The sequence below is a fragment of the Colletotrichum destructivum genome, chromosome 9 (genome assembly GCF_034447905.1).
Source record: "Colletotrichum destructivum chromosome 9, complete sequence".
Taxonomy (NCBI): domain Eukaryota; kingdom Fungi; phylum Ascomycota; class Sordariomycetes; order Glomerellales; family Glomerellaceae; genus Colletotrichum; species Colletotrichum destructivum.
This window is the reverse complement of record NC_085904.1, coordinates 1,531,187-1,551,199: the sequence shown is the minus strand read 5'-3', so window position 1 is coordinate 1,551,199 and position 20,013 is coordinate 1,531,187. Positions and strand designations below refer to the sequence as shown.

General features: G+C 56.5%; 2 protein-coding genes across 2 annotated transcripts; one reads left to right on the top strand and one right to left on the bottom strand.

Annotated features, from left to right (window-relative positions):
- Nucleotides 1-6,431: 6,431 nt before the first annotated feature.
- CDEST_13601 (uncharacterized protein) lies at nucleotides 6,432-7,174 on the bottom strand (the record flags this gene model as incomplete). The annotated part of the gene is made up of 1 exon (XM_062929757.1): nucleotides 6,432-7,174. The coding sequence occupies one exon, from the start codon at nucleotides 7,172-7,174 to the stop codon at nucleotides 6,794-6,796; it is 381 nt and encodes a 126-aa protein (XP_062785808.1). The 3' UTR covers nucleotides 6,432-6,793.
- A 5,907-nt stretch (nucleotides 7,175-13,081) lies between these two features.
- Nucleotides 13,082-19,843, top strand: CDEST_13600 (Putative thioesterase, Acyl transferase domain superfamily, phosphopantetheine binding ACP; the record flags this gene model as incomplete). The annotated part of the gene is made up of 4 exons (XM_062929756.1): nucleotides 13,082-13,374; nucleotides 13,450-13,741; nucleotides 13,820-19,741; nucleotides 19,799-19,843. 4 exons carry the CDS (start codon nucleotides 13,082-13,084, stop codon nucleotides 19,841-19,843), a joined length of 6,552 nt encoding a protein of 2,183 aa, XP_062785807.1.
- Nucleotides 19,844-20,013: the final 170 nt, after the last annotated feature.

The window sequence follows — 20,013 nt, the reverse complement described above, 5'->3', positions numbered from 1 at the left end:
CCCATGATGTCATGTGCATATGTGAAGCATTTTTGGTTGATACCGGTTTAGGGTCGAATGAATGGCGGAGTGATGGAAAGGGGGGGGTTGGGGGGTTGGAGGGATAATAATTAATCACCACAACATCGCCTGTATATCAGCGAATCTTTCCCTTCCTTCCCTCGCAACTCCTCTCTTCCATCATCCAGATTCGCAAGTGGGGAGAGGTTTTGTAGATGCTGGAGGTGCTTGAAGTGGCTGAAGATATTTCTCGATGAAGGGCGGGGGGTTGGCGACACTGGCAGACTGAAATCATTTTCTTTCCAAGAGCGTAGACGAGGGCCATATATATAAATAGGTATTCAAAACAAACGGAAATGGCGATACACACCGGTTGACTCTCACGATGTGTTGGTCCTTGCCGCCGCTCTCTCAGTGTTCCCGGCTACGGGTGTCACCCGGAATGGGTTGGGAGAAGAAACCTGTGGAGACGTCCGGAGATGACTTGTTTCTTTTTCATGCGCATTCCGCGGCGTAAACCAGGTTGTGAAGGTGGGAAGGTCGCAGGCTGAATGAAGAATTATGCGAAAAGGGGCCGCAAGACGACGTGAGTAGAGGTTGAGAGTTGAGCGATAGAGCCACCCATTGGATGAGGCACGGGAGACGACCCGTCGATGCACTCCGCGAGCGAGCCTGTATCTTTTTTTGAAAAGATGTCGTCTTGAAGCACGAGATGTTGGAGCTGTGAAGACGAAAAAGTAAGATTGGCGATGGGCTGCGCTGTCTTGTAAGGGACGGGCTTGTACATCTTGCCCCCCCCTCCCCCCCCTTGAGGCACTTCCGAGTAAATTTTGAGAAGAATCTGAAGTTCCTTTTGAGAATGTTGCCGGCATTCTTTTGTGGGCGATCACCCTCCCCTAAGCGCGAGTTGTTCTGCTTTGACTGCGTTAGGAAAAGGGCGATCATGCCGTCGGATCTGGCCGCCAAGTTGGATGGGGGGTCTGAGGAGTCTGTGAGTTGGTTTTCAAGCCAGCATTGAAAGCCTTGAGGAGCGATGACATTCTCTCAAGGATCCGAGATTATACGCACTCGCCCAGCTCGCCCAGCCGGCGAGGGGACCGATGTGCCGTGAGACGCTTCGGCTGGTCATCATTCCACCAGCTTGTGCGATGACCGCTGCTCAACATTTCCTAAGGGCGGGGGGTTAGCGGTTGGGTTGGACCGCCTTGCAGAGACAGCTGCCCTCAGCCACCGAGACACGATGATTGAGATTTTGGATGACTTGTAGAGACCGAGACAAAGAAAGGTGCCGAAAGCCGGCGAGGAGCCCCCCAAATGACCTCCGTTCGGGGAAGGGTTCAAGGTTGAGGTAGCGAGAGCTTGACGGAGAAGGCATCATGCTCTCTGTGGCGGCTCTTTGTGGCGAAGCTTCTCTCTCCCTCTAGCTCTTCTAGTTGTCGTCTGTGTGGTCTTGCTTGCGATCATGGCGGTGCCTTGCGAGGTTAGAAGACCGTGGAGAGAATATGCTCGGGAGCCGAAAGGAGATGATGGTGGAGTTATGCCTCGTCTCGTGTTGAGAACAGTGTCATGTCCAGTTTGAATGTGGTACTTGGGCATGAAGATAAGAATTGAAGCGTCGACTTGCTTGACCAGAGAAGACGGACAACGAAGAGGGCTACCCTGAGAGGTGCTTAGAGGTACTCGAGTATCATGAGGGAGATGGTATCATCGTGAGTCGTGTCAGGGACAGCGGTCGTCGGCTTGGGCTCCATGGTTTCGAGTGGTGATGATGAGAGCGGGAGGATTACCAATGGTTCTTGTGTTGAGTAGGGAACCGGGAACCAGACGCGAAGGGTTGGAACAGGGAATCGACGGGTATATCGAAGAAACAAGCACCGGTCAGTGATCCAAGGGAACATGGAAAGAGGAAGGAAGTCGGATTAGTCAAGACGGCCGTTTTGCCACCCGGCCTAGAGTTATATACCAACCGAACCACTCCTGCAAGAAGGCCGAGTGGGGGTGCGCAGACCTGCTTCACATATACAATGCGTCCTGTGCAACCGCTTCGATCTGCGGGATCTGGAACCCCGTAGCGCAGCTTTTGGGGCATCCCCATAGGTTATGGCTTCGGCGTGGAGCTGCTTGGGATGTGCCTGCTACGTGTGCGTGCTTGTGTGTATGCGTGTGTGTGTGCGTGTGTGTGTGTGTGTGTGTGTGTGTTCCATTGCGTGCCCCTGCCTACACCAGGACCTGCAGGGTCGGGGTCGAAGGGCACGAGCGAGGAGCACAAGAAGAAGATTGTGAAGAAGTTGCCGCGCACTCGTTCCGGGGCACACACGGATGGACTACACGGATCAGAGAGGTCGCGGAGAGGCTCGAGGATTCGCTCGAAGCCTCTCAACCGGGAGGCTTGACGCTTCAGCCTCGCTCAGGTCAGCCCTTGGCGTGACATCCGGGGAAACAATAAGAAGCGGAGACCAGATATGGGCCTCAAATCAGCAGAGGCGCCGCGTGTCAGTGTGCCTCTCGCGGAAGTATCTACCCCCAAGGGCCGTACTTCGGGTCCTTTAGATCCGCGGTACGGCCTTGAGACAGGCGAGTGATGAGACTGAGCAGCATCGAAGGAGGATAAAGGGGAGGGGTAAAGGCTGGGAAGGAAGAGCGATATGGTGGGATGACGGGATCATGTTGTGAATGAGGATCCAGGAAAGGAGAAGCAGAAGCAAGGTATGTTCGGTCCCAGCTCTTCCCACTCCCGCCGAGAGGGTGGCTGACCTACTGCTGCGTGAGGACGGGTTGGGCTACATGGAAGGATCAGCCAGCCGCGAGGGAAGCAGGAGAAGGATCGAGAAGAGGAAGACGGACGACGATTACATCCGGCTGGAGGGGCCAGTAGGCTGGGCTTCCGTAGACCACCTCTCATTCTCAGCTCGAGAAGGTCGCACCCGGGGGGGGGGGCTAGATGACTGATGCAAGCCATTCCGCGCGGTACAGTGGAAAAAGGGCTTGACGGTTTAGACCTAGCTTCGGCCTTCTTCCTTGCAAACGTTGGTCTTGTGCCCCCACGGGCATGATAACCATGACAAGCATGGGTCTTCCTCTCTGCGAATAGGAAAACTGTGAAGAGACGCCGAGTGGCTTTCGGCTCTCGTGGACGCCCTCAACCGGGCCTGGTCATTGTTCATGTGCTCCCGCTGCTTGGAAAACGGCCGAACATCCCTGGATATCTCAAAGAAGAAAAAAAGGAAACAACGAGTGGCCCACCTCGCCATGTTCGTTCTCCCAAAGTCGGTGGAATCAGATACGACAAGCCCGGGCGAGCGGGAAGACGGGAATTTAGCGGGATCCGTCGAGGAGCCCGGCATACAAACCGAGGAACTAAACGTCCGTTCCCCGTCTTCTCGGATGTACTCAAAAACGTACATCAGTCGTCTTTTGTTTTTATCTAGTCAAATTTCCTCTACTTCCGACGGGGGAGAGGGGGAGTTGTCAGTGGAAGGGGAGTATGAGTAGGAAAGATCGTGATGGATAACGAAAAAAGACTCACAGACTGCCGGGATGATTTGGTTGAAACATTCAAGACATCTCGGCAACATCCCGACTGTTTGGTTGCTAAGTCTTACTTTTCCCACCGCGCCGGGAAGGAGGCAGCCCAGAGACTTTTCCGTACACCGGGAGGTAAGAAAGACTAGGAGAAAGCAAATACCCAACCCAGAAATGAGAAGTAGAGTTAGGTTCCTCAACGATGCGCTAAGCCAATCTTCACTTGTCCGCCGCTCATGGCTCCCTCATCGGATAGGAAAAGGAGCCAAAAGCCTGTGGTGGGAAGAGTAGAGTTGGCTGCATGAGACAAGACCTGCGCGGTGTTCCTTACTTCTTGTGTCAGGACATGTACGCCTCGGGTAAAGACGAGGGCTGAGCGGCGTGCCGTGCGTTGTGCAGTTCAACCGGACTCCAGCCGATGATACTTCAGCCAATCAAGCAAACCAGATCGAGAAGTGAGCGAGCGAAAGGGGTGTATGCCTGACAACTGCATTCGAGAACGGCCACAAGACGACGAGTCTCTTGAACCAATAATTGTTCCGAGGAGACGGGGAGGAAGGGGGAGGGAGCGTCAGTGGAGTTAGAACGGCCATCTTGAGTATTGTTTTTCTTACGACAGAGGTGTTCATCTCCCTTCTTCTCACCCGGGGTATTTCTTATCGGGCGGTGGATCGGTGAATGTCTGCTACAAGTAACCGTTCCCGTTGGGATCTTGGGAAGACATTTGGGCTGCAGCCGTTCCCGTGAGATGCCCATTTCGTGGCGGCCCGAGAAACAAGACGAGTCAGGGTGGCTGCGTAAGACTCGCGGCGCACATGTATACATCTCTTCCCACATTTCGATAGAAGCAAGATGACGTTCAAGACTTTTTGGGGGTCTCTCTCGATGTTAGCTGAAGTGTTCCATCGTTGGCTGTTGGGTGTCTAGCCGAGAAGTTCCGAGGTAGTAACTTCAACAACCACATAGGCAGCGTGCAGAAGCATGGTAACTGATACAAAAGTTAAGTTGATAATTGTACCTCTCCCGAGGGACATCTCGTGCTCATCCAAAACAAGTATCAACTGCCTCACATACAGTGCCGCATCTCTTTGGCTTCTTGCGGCATAAGACTTACCAAAAAGGACTACAAGCAGTTCCGAGATGGATCTCCGAGCCGAGCGATCTCCTAAGAAGAAACGAAACCAGGTCCGCCATCTTGGCTGCTTTCCGCATCGTCGTCCCATATTGACGGAGATAGGGCAAAACAAACGCCCCGGCACGGCGGAAAAACCTGATTAAGTTGGATCTGGCAGGAGCCAAGATGCATGCCCAGGAGCAAGATGAGGGGCGTGTGAGATGGTAACGGCGGGAAGCAAAGGAGCCTGTTGCTTCTCTACGTTCGTTGTGCCCCATGGGGGTGAGAACGGAAGACTGGGCCAAGAGTTGACGGAAGCGAGCCCAGTCATACAGAAACCGACCCCCCGCTTGGGAAGTCCTGGCGACGCCCGTTGTTCAGACAGGCATGAATCAGCCGAGGGCCGAAGTTCGGGCGCTAGGACGAGAGAGAGAGAGAGACATGCCCGATGTTCAGATGCGCCGTGGATGCTCATTTTCTACCTGGTAAAACAGCGGTAACAGTAGCGGCAGAAGCAGCCATGCCCGTTGATGAGGATGAAGATTTGACACCCAAGTTGAGACGTGAGTGGATGAACAGCAGCGGCCAATCCTCCATGCTCAAAAGCCCATAGGGCCGAATCTGCATCTCACCACAGCCAGAGCCAGCTGAGACAACGGAGAACGCAGCCCAGAAAGTAAAGAAACGTAAGGAAAGTGAAAACGGAACGATTGATGCTCCTTGGCAGCACCAAGGTCTCACGGCCGAGTAAGGCTGATGAAGAAGACTTGCTGGGCAACATAACAAAGCCAGAGAGCGCACACTGCGTCCTACGTCTTGGCCGAACATGGAATACATGCAAGCCGCGTCTCTGGTTTTCCTACGAGACCACCAAGTCGGATCAGCCGTTTGGAGATGAGAGAAGGAAAGCCCCGAAGGCCACAGATGCGGCGTGTCATCCCGGGTAGGGTGCCAGGAAAGGGTGTGGTTGAGCATCACTGTGCCTCTTCGGAACATCTCCAGTACCTTGACTATACTTTCGCCATTCTTCTAAGGTACTGTGATGAAAAGAAAAAGGCAGCTGGAGTCGTTATGGATTGGAGTTCGAGAGAGTATGACGAATGGCTCCATTCGCCATATCGATGGGCGGTCAGGCCATTGTCAGTCTCGGACTGAAGAACTTGATTACTCCAGCAGCCATCGATCGATAACAATCAAAAGAAGCCGCACATCCAAAGAGGGGCTGGAATTAGTCAAAGGTAGATGATTGTTGGATGATGATCGCAAACTCACCAGTGGAAGCAACCTCGACTAGTGTCGAGGACGGGTCCCCGGGACTGCCACGTCTAGTCTTCTCCCAAACCATAGACAGCAGGCTAAAGGCAAGGGGATCCTTTACCAAGAATTACCTTCTACCCAAAATCTAGCTTACAAACCGCATGTTCTCATATGACCTCAATGCGACGGGCTGCCCCAGCCCGCGTGGACCTGCAGATGGCCGGTCCAAGAGGCGCCTGCTATTTCGAGAGGGCAAGCTAGTTGCGGAAGGATTCGATCGCTGGGGAACGGGGTTCTTCCGAAAGGGTTACGAGGAAATTGTCTCGACTAGCCCGGGAGCACGTCCGGGTCATAGACTTGTAGAGAGAATCCGAGCGGCCGTGGGGAAGACGCTTGGCGGCCGTGGTGGGTGTTCTCAAGCTATTCGTGCGGGACATATGGATGTCCGCCGTATCGACATGATGTACGGTACCACAAGCACGAACACAACAGAGGAAAAGGCAGGGCAACCGGCCGTTGGAAGGAGTCACACTGCCCTGTCAAACATGTTATCTGGCATACCACTAAGAGTGGATCGTGGTCAACTTACAGCAGATTATACGCACCCCTCCCACTAATGGGTTGTGGAAGTGAGATTTGCTTGAGGAAAGGGCGCCCTGGGTGCAAAGAAAGAAGCGTCATCATTTCGATAGCTCGCTGAAATGCGATTGGACTCCTTCTACCCGCTACACCCAGATTCCTTCCCTCCGCAGTGTGTCTGCTTGGTTGACGGTTTTGCTGAAATGCAGTCTTCGGCAGTCCAAGGGAGCGGCACTCAGTCAGCCAGGAGATGTTCGTCGACACCACAACAAAAAAGGCAGCATAATCAACAGAATGGAGTCTTCTGTCTAACCAGGACCGTTAAGACCCCATGCCAGTTTTGGACGCGCTAGAGGGACGAAGCAAGGCACGCCATGCAGGAGTGGTCGGACGTCCGATGGCACAGGCGTGGAACCTGCGTTGGTCGAACCTCTCCCTGGCTGGGTGGTCTCGCATCCTCTTAGGACTACTCGCTGCTTTGGCCAAACAAACGCCCGGACGCAATCTTGGACTTCTGTCTAGTCCGAAAACTTGACGGTAAGGACGGGCGACTGTGATACCTGTGCCGCATACCAAGGCACAATGCAAGCAGCGCGACACAGGCAGCGGCCGCCGTAGAAGGCGAGCCAAGCTTGCGTTAAGGATGCGGGACGGCAGCCAGCGCAACGTTGGACCCGACCCGGCGCTGAGGGAGAATACCATACCGGGATTTCGGCTTTCCAAGCAGGTTTGTTCGTTTCGGGTGCCGTACTCGGACTTGGAGACAGAAGGAGAGTCGCGTAGTGTTCCACTTAGACCGTTCGGGGGATGGAAGGCGATGGCAGAGTCCAGATGGATTCATGGAAACCTGTTGAAGTGTCATTGGTAAGTGTACCAAGGCCGAGACTCATGGTACCGCCTTGTTGAAAAGCTTTCTGTTGGAGGGTACAATGACGTGGGTGCGCGTGTCACGTAGCATCTATCGCTCCATGGGCAAGCCTGGGATGCTCGGTGTAAGCGAGAGAGGATCGAGGGCACCGAACCCTTGGTGGAAAACGTGATCGACCCATACCATTGCTGTCCGGTCCACGCCAGGCGTTGCTGGATTGGGCAGGGGGATGTGAGATGGAAGGCGGTAGTGGATGTCATGGTGCCGGTTCCGATCGAGCATGATGCCAGACAGCTGTCGATCCTATCGCGGTGTCTTGGCCAGACCAGGCCACGGGTTCAGATACGGATTCCTTCGTAGTCAAGAGGTGACGGAAGACCAACACCATGTCATGCCGGCACTCGAGCAGGATGCCACCACATCGTGAGTGCAGTCATGAAGGCTAAGCCACCAGATCTATTTTGGTGGAAAGCCGATTTTCTCATGCTGGTGGTTAGCCGCACTCCGGCTCGTCCAGGGGACATTGAACGTTCGTCGACAAAGACGACAATCCGAAGTCAGATCTTGTCAGGAAAGATAAGCTCGTCCTAGTGTGTGTGTAAAGAACAAGGGGACTGGAAGAGGATGTGAATACGGGGCGTGGATGCGGCCGACGGACGTGTTGGATCAGAAGGATGCCTATTCCACACCTCCCTCCGGACCTTCGGACCGGAGGTGAGGTGAGTCGCGGTGCTCAAAGGCGCGACAAGGAGAGAGAATGACAAGAACAAGACAGAAATGCTTACCGGTGCGGGTGTGTCCATGAATCCGGCGTCCGGGGCTTGACGAATGAGTGAGTGTCCCTCCGTTCGTTCGACAGCCATGGCCGCACAACGGGCGGGAGGTGGTCAGAGTACGCAGACAGACCGCTGGAGCCTGAAAGCCACTTTGCTGCCATCCACAGCTTGTTCTAGTCAGGGGCAGGTAAGATAGGTAGGTAGGTAGGTACCCAAGCAAATGCCCCGAATGGTGGCGGCGGGGCGCCCTCGGGCGGCGATAGCGGCCGCTAAGGTTCCGGTAGTGGGGCACTGATCCTCGTGGAGGATTGCAGGTGCTGCAGGTGCCCAAGTACCTGTGGGTTTGGCGGCGCGGCGGCCAGCGGACAAATCCTTTAGGCGACTGGACTTTGGCATCCACATCCATCGGACTGCCTCACCTGCGACGATACAATGGCCGCTAGAGGATCCCGCCATGCCTCTTGTTGTCTTAGTACATGGGTTGTTTCCTCAATCCCCTGCAAGAATGCGAGACGACGGCTCCCATCCTGATTAGTGCGTCCCCAAGGTCTATACTGTCCAACTCCCGCCCATCTTCGTAACTGTCGGGTTGTATGATGCGTGCTGTGTTCAGTACCAGAATGTCGTCCGAATCCCTCCCTCTTCCCACCCGGTAAATGGCAGCCGAAGGAAGCACCATGATGCCAGTGAGCTTCGATAGACCCCAGGGGCCAGGTAAGACAAGCACCCCAGTGCACTCTCGGGGTTAACTGCTTGCTTGTTGTTGATGGACCCTGTCCTGTCTCGAGATCGAGTTGGGCGACTGCAAAGGACGAGGAAGCGGTCCTATGCTCTAGTGGCAGCCACTGTCGGCTGCCGCTCAGACGTCCGCCTTCCATCCCCCAAACCCTCAAGCAGCATTGGGATCTTCGCGAATAGTACGATGTGGCCGAGGGCGTCTATGGGCCGCCGTCGTGGCCCATCCCAGATACGGGCTTCCACAGGGCAGCAGCACCACCACCTCAGACATCAGTCGCATTTGATCTTGATAAATCATCGCGCACCGGCCGTTGCCCCCCTCGGCGGCCTGAAAAGGCTTGACGTGGTAGCCCGGGTGGGCTTGGCTCCGTGCACCAAGCCCGTCCGTCCACAACCGCCGAAATTCAGGTGAGCGACGCGTCAATTTGATGCATCTCTTCCATTTCCGCGAGTCGAACCACCGGTTTTGCATCCGACGCCGTCGCTGTGGTCCAAACCATTTTTCCCTTTCCCCTTTCTTTCTTTCGCCTCTAGATGCTACGTCCGGGAAGAACACTCTCAACCCCGGCTGTCCGTTGCCGCGGGACAGACGCCAGATGATGAGACGAATGACCGGACCAAGTATGCAAGCCGCCGCCCTGGTACGGAGGATGTTGAAGTTGGATGAGACGTTTGTGCTGACTAGGCGTACCCCCCTTCTCTTGTACCCACTCAAACGGTCGGCACCCACGAATGCTCCTCTCCATGTCCCTTGTCTTTTCTCCCCACAGCCACGTTCAACTCGGGAACCAATGAGTGCTACTCGGTACTGGGGAGCAGAGCAGTCGGGGAGGGGAAACTGGCAAAATTCGGTCTCGCATTAGGAGCTGTCGCATTATCCAACCCCAACTCAAGGCTTCGAAGCTCTCTGCTGCGATGAAAGGCGAGAATGAAATGAGACCGTGTGTCAAATCGCTGGGCAGCTTAATGCCGTGACGCTAGCAGCGTAGATGTGCTGCCGAAACCATGCTTTCGGGCCCCTGGCACGTATCGTGGTCTTGGACTTCTCTAGAAATACCGCGCATTCGAGCTTGGGCGACGAGAGCTTCTGAGAGAGATGTGTTTGGGCCGTTGCCGCCGGACCGCCGAATCAAATCTCGCATTCGACTTCCAGCTGATTCTGGAAAAGAAGGGGTAAAGAGCAAGCGTGTCAGTGTAGGGGTTGCTGGAGACTCGATCAAGGTGCTCGATGAAAGCGCATCTGTATCTATCTTAGCCAAGTTGAGCAAAGGGCCCTAGAGAGAGGTTGAAGAAGTCCAGAGTGGTGCGCGTTCTGTCAGTGGTCCGCGTTGGGCGTCCAAGTGTTTCTGGCGACCGGCCGAGCCGAGGGCAACGCATCGGACGAAATGGCTTCGATAGGGTGCGTAGTGACTGAGATGGCGGCGAGTGTTTTGCTAGTCGTTCGGGTAAGGTGCGAAGGTCAATGTTGGCGGTTGAGGACAGGCTTGCTTCGTGGGGCGGTCGGTCCATGAGATGGAATGTATCATGTACAGGTCTCCGTACCTGGCGGCGTGGCGAGAGGGACGGGAGACATGATCTGCAGCCCAGACGGCTCCAGAGAATAGGAACGAGAATAAGCGTAAGAGGAAACGAGAGAACCAACCAGGTCCCCCCCTGGTCCCTTGGTTTTACCAAAAGGGGCATAGCATGGTCGAGGGAACGAACCACGGGTAGGTAGGTACCTGGGCACGGTACCTACCACTTACAGACACTGCTGCCGGCGTTGGGAAGGAGACCGGCGGGAAAGACTCGGGGGAGAGGGGTACAGCACACCTGTTGCACTTTCCCTTTTCTCCGGCCGCCTCGACGATGTTTTGTGATCAATCAACGTATGTTCTTACAGGGTAATGAACTCGGCCCAATGCAGCGGAAACAGCGCAAAACAGACTATTGCAGTTACTTTTTTCTTTTGTTTTCTCTTGAACAGGAACTTCATGCCTGCAGATGCATGTACAATGAGCTGAGAGGTTGATGCTGTAGACTAGGTACATTTGCATCCATCTCGACTCCGCAAGCTGATACGTACCTTCTCCTTTTTCTTCTCTTTCCTTTGGTTTCCCTTTCCCCTTGGTGAACCCTTGCCGTGACCCGAGGAAGAACCGTATTCAACAAGAAGGGCAGCACAATTGGTACCCTATCCGGCTGCTTCTATGGGTGAGTGTCTAGGTACCCAGGTCCCCAAGAACCTACCTAGGTAGGTAGGTAGGTAGGTGGATAAGGTATGGGCACAATAGCGATGTGAGAAGGACAGCCAATGAAACTCTGGTGTGGAACGGGCCAGGGGAGCCGCAGCCGTGGTCCGCAGCCCACTCCCGACCCCCCTCCCACTCCCCGGACGACGTCAGTCCCTTTTTTATCACTCTATCTATCTTGCTTACCTACTCCTATTCTTCTCCGAATCTCAACCAAACAACGTTGTCGCCTCGTCAGCTGTCATCTTGACCTCCAACAACGATGGATCCGGAGAACACTGCCTCTATGCATTCCATCAATGCCCATCAGCAACCTCATTTTAAATTATCCCCCTCGACCCCTTCCTTTTCTTCTTCTTCCGCTCTTTCCGACGCTATAATCATACAGGTCCCAAAGCTTTCTTCCCTTCTTTAAAAGGGGGGGGCGTGGGGCGTGTCGGGTTGGTTTCTATCTATGGGTTCCCGCCTTAGCAATGTCTTTGGGGATGTCCGTCGGACAAAGCGTCACCAGTGTTCACCCCCACAACCGCAACTCGCAAAGGAACACCCTGTTTACCTTGCCTCTTCAGTCCATCGATTGCCCTTGCCTAGGAATCAGACAGGCCTGACACCCCGATTTGTCCGAAACCGTGCATCTCCCATGTGGAGAAGCCTCATCGCAAGCTGTGTGAGGCTGTCTCTCTCCTTCACTTCCCACATACCCATGCTCGTATTCCCAAGTTTCACCGGACACTCTCTCCTGGCGTGCTGCACTGCGCTGCGTGGCCGTGTTTCGCATCCATGCTTTGCTTACCGTCTTCAGCAGCACTCTGGCAGCAGGTTTTCGTGCAGGCCCGAAGTCGTCCGGTAGTCGCCTCGCTCGCTCTCGCAGTGTGTTCCTCGTCCCTGTTGCTGGGTTGACGCCGTTCGAGAGCCCTCGAGACGGCCGAACGAGGTAACCAGCGAGCCTGCCCTCAAACCCGTTTCACGCCTATCGATCGCTCTCTGCCTCCTAAACCTGACGGCATCGAAACCTCGTACTCGTCGCCTGCCGTAACGGGGTCTTCGAAACCCTTCCCGTGGCTCGCTATACACCTTGTGCTGCCCGCTTGCCCCATACGGTCCTCGAACGCGTGCTTCTGTATCTTCCGACGAGGTCATTCAGGGCGATAGCCTGGTGTTATCGCGTCATTCCTGGCTCAGGTGGTCTTGACTTGCCCCAGGCACAAGTACAGTTTATGTTTACTTTTAAGCACAGAACCAGATGCGTGCTGTCAGGATGCCCGATGCATGGGGGTGTATGATACACCGTCTTGTCAGCCCAGCATTCTTCGCACCGCGGAGCCCGCTATCCTGGGCGTGTGGAATCGAGGGCAAGAAGCGTCGCCGCAAGGAGCGTGCGAGACTGCGCTCTGCCTCGCTTGACCTCCGCTTGAGTTGTTACGCTGCCGCCTGTTGTTGCTCTTCCTGCTTCTCTCGCCTGTCCGCTTGTCCGCCCGCTCTCATAAGTCAGCTTCGGCGGACTGGCGCAAGGAAGCCCGTGTGGCGGACTCGATCGCCTGCCCTGAGCCAATGGGCCTCGACCGATCCGGCAAGACACTGGACATGATCCACGACCTTCGGTCACCGAGAGCTCTCAGGACCGGACAAGGCGCTAGCCACCCGGGCGACAAGAGGATGGGCCAAGTGGAGCGGGAGGTGTGCGAAGGGGGCGTGCGGCTACATGGGACGTTTTTTTTCCCTCCCCACGCACCCCCTTCGACTCACTCCCTCTACCCAGCATGTGTTCCATGTTGCGATTCCGCTATCCATCAGCCATGACATTGACAGCTGGGTTGAGTAACTCGGGAGACGGTCTGTTGTTGGCCTGGTGTGCCCACCCGTCGGCCCCCGTCCTGTGTCGAGCCCATCCCAATCTTATAAGTTCAAGACTCGCTCCCGACATCCAGAATTCTTGTTCTTGCTGGAGCACCGGGAACCTCAACACCTAGGAAATCTATGTCGACAGTCCTTCAAGATGGCCGATATGATGTCTTATCTCCTCTTTGGAGATCAGTCGCTTGATACCCATGGATTTCTCGCCGAGTTCTACCGTTCAGGGAATCCGAGCACCCTTGCGAAGACGTTCCTCGACCAGGCTGGCCAGGCATTGAGGGAGGAGATCGATGGTTTGGGCAAGTTGGAACGGTCGAAGCTCCCTACATTCCTGTCCCTCCGACAACTCAACGAGCGGTACCACGCCCAAGGCATCAAGCACCCGGGTGTCGACAGTGCCCTGCTCTGCATCACCCAGTTGGCCCATTACATTGAGTAGGTCGTCCCGTCCGGACTCCCTATCTGGGAACACAAGCCACCTTTCCCATCCAGTAACTGACAATATCACAGCCGCGCCGAGAAGGAGCCTCAGGATGCCGCACCTCACGATCACACCTTCTTCATGGGTCTCTGCACGGGGCTTTTCGCCGCCGCCGCCATCGCCTCGACCCCTTCAGTCTCTACCTTGATCCCCATCGCCGTTCAGGTGGTTCTCATGGCTTTCCGGACCGGCTCCCACGTCGGTTCGCTCGCCGAGAGGCTCAGCCCGCCGGTCGGACAATCTGAACCCTGGACACACATCCTTCCCGGCCTGAAGGAATCTGAAGCCAAAGAGGCACTTACTAATTTCCATGAATCTAATGTGAGCATTTCTTTCCCTGGCACCGCCCCTCTCTCACATCACATCATGCGACTATGAACCGGCTAACACTCCCGACAGTACATCCCCGTCGCCAGCCAAGCATACGTTAGCGCTGTGTCGGCATCCAGCCTGGCTATCTCAGGACCGCCTGCTACCCTGAGGGCGCTCGAGGACCAGAATGTCTTCGGCGTCAAGCCGACGGCGATCCCCGTCTACGGACCTTACCACGCGTCTCACCTCCACGGCACTGCCGACATTGAGAAGATTCTGCGTCTCAACGACCCCAAGGTTGTCGAGGCCCTCGCCAAGAGCAAGCCCCGCTCCGCCATCATGTCTGGCACCAAGGGCATTTGGTTTGCCGAGACCGACACCAAGTCTCTCATCAAGGCTGTCGCTCACGAGTGTCTCGTCGACGTCCTCCAGTTCCAGAAGGGAATTGAGGGATGTATCGAGACGGCCCGCGACTTCGAGGGATCTACGTGCCTCGTTATTCCCTACGGCCCAACCCACAACGCCGAGACTCTGTCCAAGATGATCAAGGACCGCACACAGCTGGACGTCCAGGTCCGCCTTGGGCCCAGAATCCAAAGAGAGAGCATCAACTCCCCCATTGGAAACCACGGTTCAAGCGGAAAGTGCAAGCTGGCCATTGTTGGCATGGCCGGTCGCTTCCCCGACGCCGCCAGCCACGAGAAGCTATGGGAGCTCCTCTCCAAGGGTCTGGACGTTCACAGGGTCGTTCCCGCTGACCGTTTCCCCGTCGCCACTCACTACGACATCACGGGCAAGGCCGTCAACACCAGTCACTCCCAATACGGGTGCTGGATCGAGAACCCCGGCTACTTCGACCCCAGGTTCTTCAACATGTCTCCCCGTGAGGCTTTCCAGACCGACCCAATGCAGCGTATGGCCTTGACAACTGCCTACGAGGCGTTGGAGATGTGCGGTTACGTCCCTAACCGGACGCCCTCGACGAGACTGGACCGCATTGGTACCTTCTACGGTCAGACATCTGACGATTGGCGTGAGATCAACGCCGCCCAGGAGGTCGACACCTACTACATCACCGGTGGTGTGCGAGCCTTTGGCCCTGGTCGTATCAACTACCACTTCGGTTTCAGCGGCCCTAGTCTCAACATCGACACGGCCTGCTCCTCAAGTGCCGCCGCGCTCAACGTAGCCTGCAACTCCCTGTGGGTGAAGGATTGCGACACCGCCATTGTCGGTGGTCTCTCCTGCATGACCAACCCGGACATTTTCGCCGGTCTGTCTCGCGGTCAATTCCTGTCCAAGACCGGACCCTGCGCTACCTTCGACAACGGCGCCGATGGTTACTGCCGTGCCGACGGTTGTGCCTCGGTCATTGTCAAGCGTCTCGACGACGCGATTGCCGACAAGGACAACGTTCTGGCTGTCATCCTGGGCACCGCTACGAACCACTCCGCCGATGCTATCTCCATCACTCACCCCCACGGTCCTACGCAGTCCATCTTGTCGAGGCACATCCTCGACGAGGCTGGTGTTGACCCTCTCGATGTTGACTACGTTGAGATGCACGGCACTGGTACCCAGGCTGGTGACGGCACCGAGATGGTCTCCGTCACCAACGTCTTTGCCCCTGCCGACCGCAAGAGACCTGCCGACCGCCCGCTGTACTTGGGCGCCGTCAAGTCCAATGTCGGTCACGGCGAGGCCGCCTCGGGTGTTACTGCCCTCACCAAGGTCTTGATGATGATGCAGAAGAACGCGATCCCTCCCCACGTCGGTATCAAGAAGGAGATCAACAAGACCTTCCCCAAGGACTTGTCGGAGCGCAACGTCAACATTGCCTTCCACCTGACTCCCTTCAAGAGGAGAGACGGTAAGCCTAGACGTATTTTCGTCAACAACTTCAGTGCCGCTGGTGGAAACACCGGTCTGTTGCTGGAGGATGCTCCCCACCTCAAGGCGTCCGAGGCCGACCCTCGCAGCCACCAGGTTATCACTGTCACCGGCAAGTCCAAGGCCGCCATGATCCGTAACGCCGAGAGACTTGTTGGCTGGATGGAACAGAACCCCCAGACCCCCCTCGCTCACCTGGCGTACACCACCACTGCCCGTCGCATCCAGCACTACTGGCGCATGAACGTCGCCGCCTCTGACCTGCCCGAGGCCCAGCGTCTCATCAAGGACAGGCTCAAGGAGAACTTCACACCCATCTCCACCCAGCAGCCGAAGGTGGCCTTCATGTTCACCGGTCAGGGATCCCACTACGCCGGCCTCGGCAAGGATCTCTACGCGCACTACCGCGTGTTCCGTGACAGCATCGACGAGTTCAACCAGCTCGCCCAGATCCACGGCTTCCCCAGCTTCTTGCCTCTCATTGACGGCAGCGAGCCTGACGTGACGAAGCTGTCGCCCGTCGTCGTGCAGCTTGGTCTTTGCTGCTTTGAGATGGCGCTCGCCCGTCTGTGGGCCTCGTGGGGTATCCGCCCCAGCGCCGTCATGGGCCACTCCCTCGGCGAGTACGCTGCTCTCAACGCGGCCGGTGTTCTGTCTGCCAGCGACACCATCTACCTCGTCGGAGCCCGTGCTCAGCTTCTTGTCCAGAAGTGCACAGCTGGCACTCACGCCATGCTCGCCGTCACCGGCCCTGTCGAGGCCATCATGGAGGCCCTCGGTGCCCAGGCCGAGGCTGTCAACGTTGCTTGCATCAACGGCCCACGCGAGACTGTCCTCAGTGGCGCGGCTGCCAAGATTAGCGACATCTCGTCTCACCTCGGCACGGCCGGCTTCAAGTGCACCCAGCTCAAGGTGCCCTTCGCCTTCCACTCTGCCCAGGTCGATCCCATTCTGGACGACTTCGAGACTCTGGCTCGCTCCGTGAGCTTCGAGAGGCCTCAGGTGCCCATCATCTCGCCCCTCCTCGGCAAGATGGTTGAGACCGAGCCGATCAACGCCGCGTACCTTCGTAACCACGCTCGGGACGCCGTCAACTTCCTTGGCGGCCTTGTTCACGCCCAGCAGTCCGGCTCCGTTGACGAGAAGACGGTCTGGCTCGAGGTCGGCCCCCACCCGGTCTTGGCCAACTTTGTCAAGTCTTCTTTCGGCATCAGCTCTGTTGCTGTTCCCACCCTTCGTCGCAACGAGTCCACCTACAAGGTCCTCAGCAACACGCTGTGCGCTCTCCACACTGCTGGTATCAACCTGGACTGGGACGAGTTCCACCGCGACTTCACCGAGTGCACTCGTCTCCTCGACCTGCCGACCTACTCTTTCGATGAGAAGAACTACTGGCTCCAATACACCGGGGATTGGTGTCTTACCAAGAACCGTGGTCCCTCGGCCGTCAAGGCTCCTCTCCAGATCGAGCCTGCCCGCCCCAGACTGTCCACCACATCCATCCACGCAGTCACCAACGAGGATGTCAACGGCGACATTGCCATTATCGAGACCGAGACTAACCTCTCTCGTCCCGACACCCGCCCCCTCGTCGAGGGTCACTTGTGCAACGGAGCTCCTCTGTGTCCTTCTACCCTCTACGCTGACATGGCCATGACCGTTGCCGACTACGCGTACAAGATGCTTCGTCCTGACGCCGAGCCCGTTGGACTGAACGTCGCTAACGTGGAGGTGCCAAAGACGCTCATCTTCGACGAGAAGCTTGACGCACACGTCCTCCGCACTACTGTGACTGCCAACGTGGCTCTGGGCTACGCCGATGTCAGCTTCCACACTGGCGAGGGGTCCAAGAAGACCGAGCACGCTCACTGCAAGGTCGTCTACGGCAGCACTGAGCAGTGGGCTGACGAGTTCGAGCGCGTCAGCTACCTCATCAAGGGTCGTATCGACGCTCTTGAAGAGGCCGAGAGACAGGGCAAGGCTTCCAAGATCGGCCGCGGCTTGACATACAAACTCTTCACTGCCCTGGTCGACTACGACACCAAGTACCAGGGAATGGAGGAGGTCATCTTGGACAGCAAGACGTGCGAGGCTACCGCCAAGATCAGCTTCCAGACCACGGACAAGGACGGCAGCTTCTTCTTCAACCCCTACTGGATTGACAGCTGTTGCCATCTCTCTGGCTTCGTTATCAACGGTACTGATGCCATCGACTCCCGCGAGCAGGTCTTCATCTCCCACGGATGGGGCTCCATGAGGTTCACCGAGAAGCTTGACGCTTCCAAGACTTACCGCTCCTACGTCCGCATGCAGCCTGTCAAGGGCACCAAGATGATGGCTGGTGACGCCTACGTCTTCGACGGCGACCGTATCATCGGTGTTGCTGGCGACGTCAAGTTCCAGTCCATCCCTCGCAAGGTCCTCAACATGGTCCTCCCTCCCCGTGGACGTGCCGCCGCAGGTGCAGTCGCTGCCGCTGCCGCCGCCCCCAAGGCTGCCGCTCCCGCCAAAGCTGCCCCGGCCAAGGAGAAGAGCGGTAAGGAGAAGGCTTCCAAGCAAGTCACTGCCAGCAACCTCAAGGCCGTCAACGCCAAGCTTGCGAAGCGTTCCGTTGTCCAAGACGTGTTTGACATCTTGGCTAAGGAGGTTGGCGTCACCCAGGACGAGCTTGCCGACAACATCGCCTTCACCGATCTGGGCTGCGATTCCTTGATGGCGCTTACCGTCTCCGGTAGAATGCGTGAGGAGCTTGACATCGACATCGACTCCCACGCCTTTGTCGAGTACCCCACCATCGGCGCCTTCAAGGCTTTCCTTGCTCAGTTCGAGACGTCTGACCGCAAGGACAGCTATGTCCAGGACTCTGGGGACTCGAGCGGTTCCGTTTCCGAGACGCCCGAGCTGGAATCTGACTCCAACGTCACTACCCCCTACGAGGAGAGTGACCGTTCAGTCAAGGGCGACGGTGACGAGGAAGCCTCTGGCGATCTGCAGAACATCCTCCGTGACACCATCGCCTCCGAGATGGGTGTTGAGGTTGATGAGATTGTCGCTGCTCCTGACCTGGCTGCTCTGGGCATGGACTCGCTCATGAGTCTCTCCATTCTCGGAACCCTCCGCGAGAAGTCGGGCATGGACATCCCCAATGACCTCTTCGTCACCAACCCCTCTCTCCTGGAGGTTGAGAAGGCCTTGGGCATCAGCACGAAGCCCAAGTCTGCTCCGGCGGCCCCTAAGCCTTCCAAGGCTGCCTCGGCCCCCGCCCCTCGCCGCGAGAAGGTTGAGCCGACTAGGGAGATCAACACCCACCCCGGCAACACGACTGCCTCCATCACCAAGCCGCCCCCTCCTAGGGAGATCATTGACAACTATCCTCACCGCAAGGCCACCTCGATTCTTCTCCAGGGAAGCACTCGTACCGCCACCAAGAACCTGTGGATGGTTCCCGACGGCAGTGGCTGCGCGACCTCGTACACGGAGATCAGCCAGGTTTCCAGCCAGTGGGCAGTCTGGGGTCTCTTCTCCCCCTTCATGAAGACTCCTGAGGAGTACAAGTGCGGTGTCTATGGCATGGCAGCCAAATTCATCGAGGCCATGAAGGCCAGGCAGCCCAAAGGCCCCTACTCCTTGGCGGGTTGGTCCGCGGGTGGTGTCATTGCCTATGAAATTGTCAACCAACTCACCAAGGCAGGCGAGAGCGTTGAGAACCTCATCGTCATCGATGCTCCCTGCCCCATCACCATCGAGCCTCTCCCCAAGAGCCTTCACGCTTGGTTCGCTTCCATTGGTCTTCTCGGTGAGGGAGATGATGACAACAAGAAGATCCCGTCCTGGCTCCTCCCCCACTTCGCGGCCAGTGTCACCGCCCTCAGCAACTACACCGCCGAGCCCATCCCCAAGGACAAGTGCCCCAACGTCATGGCCATCTGGTGCGAGGACGGTGTCTGCCACCTTCCCTCCGACCCCCGCCCAGACCCATACCCCACCGGCCATGCTCTCTTCCTCCTGGACAACAGGACCGATTTCGGCCCTAACCGTTGGGACGAGTATCTGGACATCAACAAGTTCAGGACTAGGCACATGCCTGGCAACCACTTCTCCATGATGCATGGCGATTATGTAAGTCTTGGTCATGTCCATACTACTATGGGTCTTGAGTGCTAACCATCATCCCAGGCCAAACAACTTGGACAGTTCATCCGTGAAGCGGTTTGCGAGTAAGGAACTTCACATAGCGAAGCATATGAGCACATGCATTGCAGGGTATAGAGAGGGGACACAGGACATTACATGACGCAAGCATGCTATGAGACTGACTTCTTTTTTTCTTTCCTTTTTGTCTTTTTTCTACACAACATTGACTATCTTCTCGTCATCTTTTCTTTTTTCTC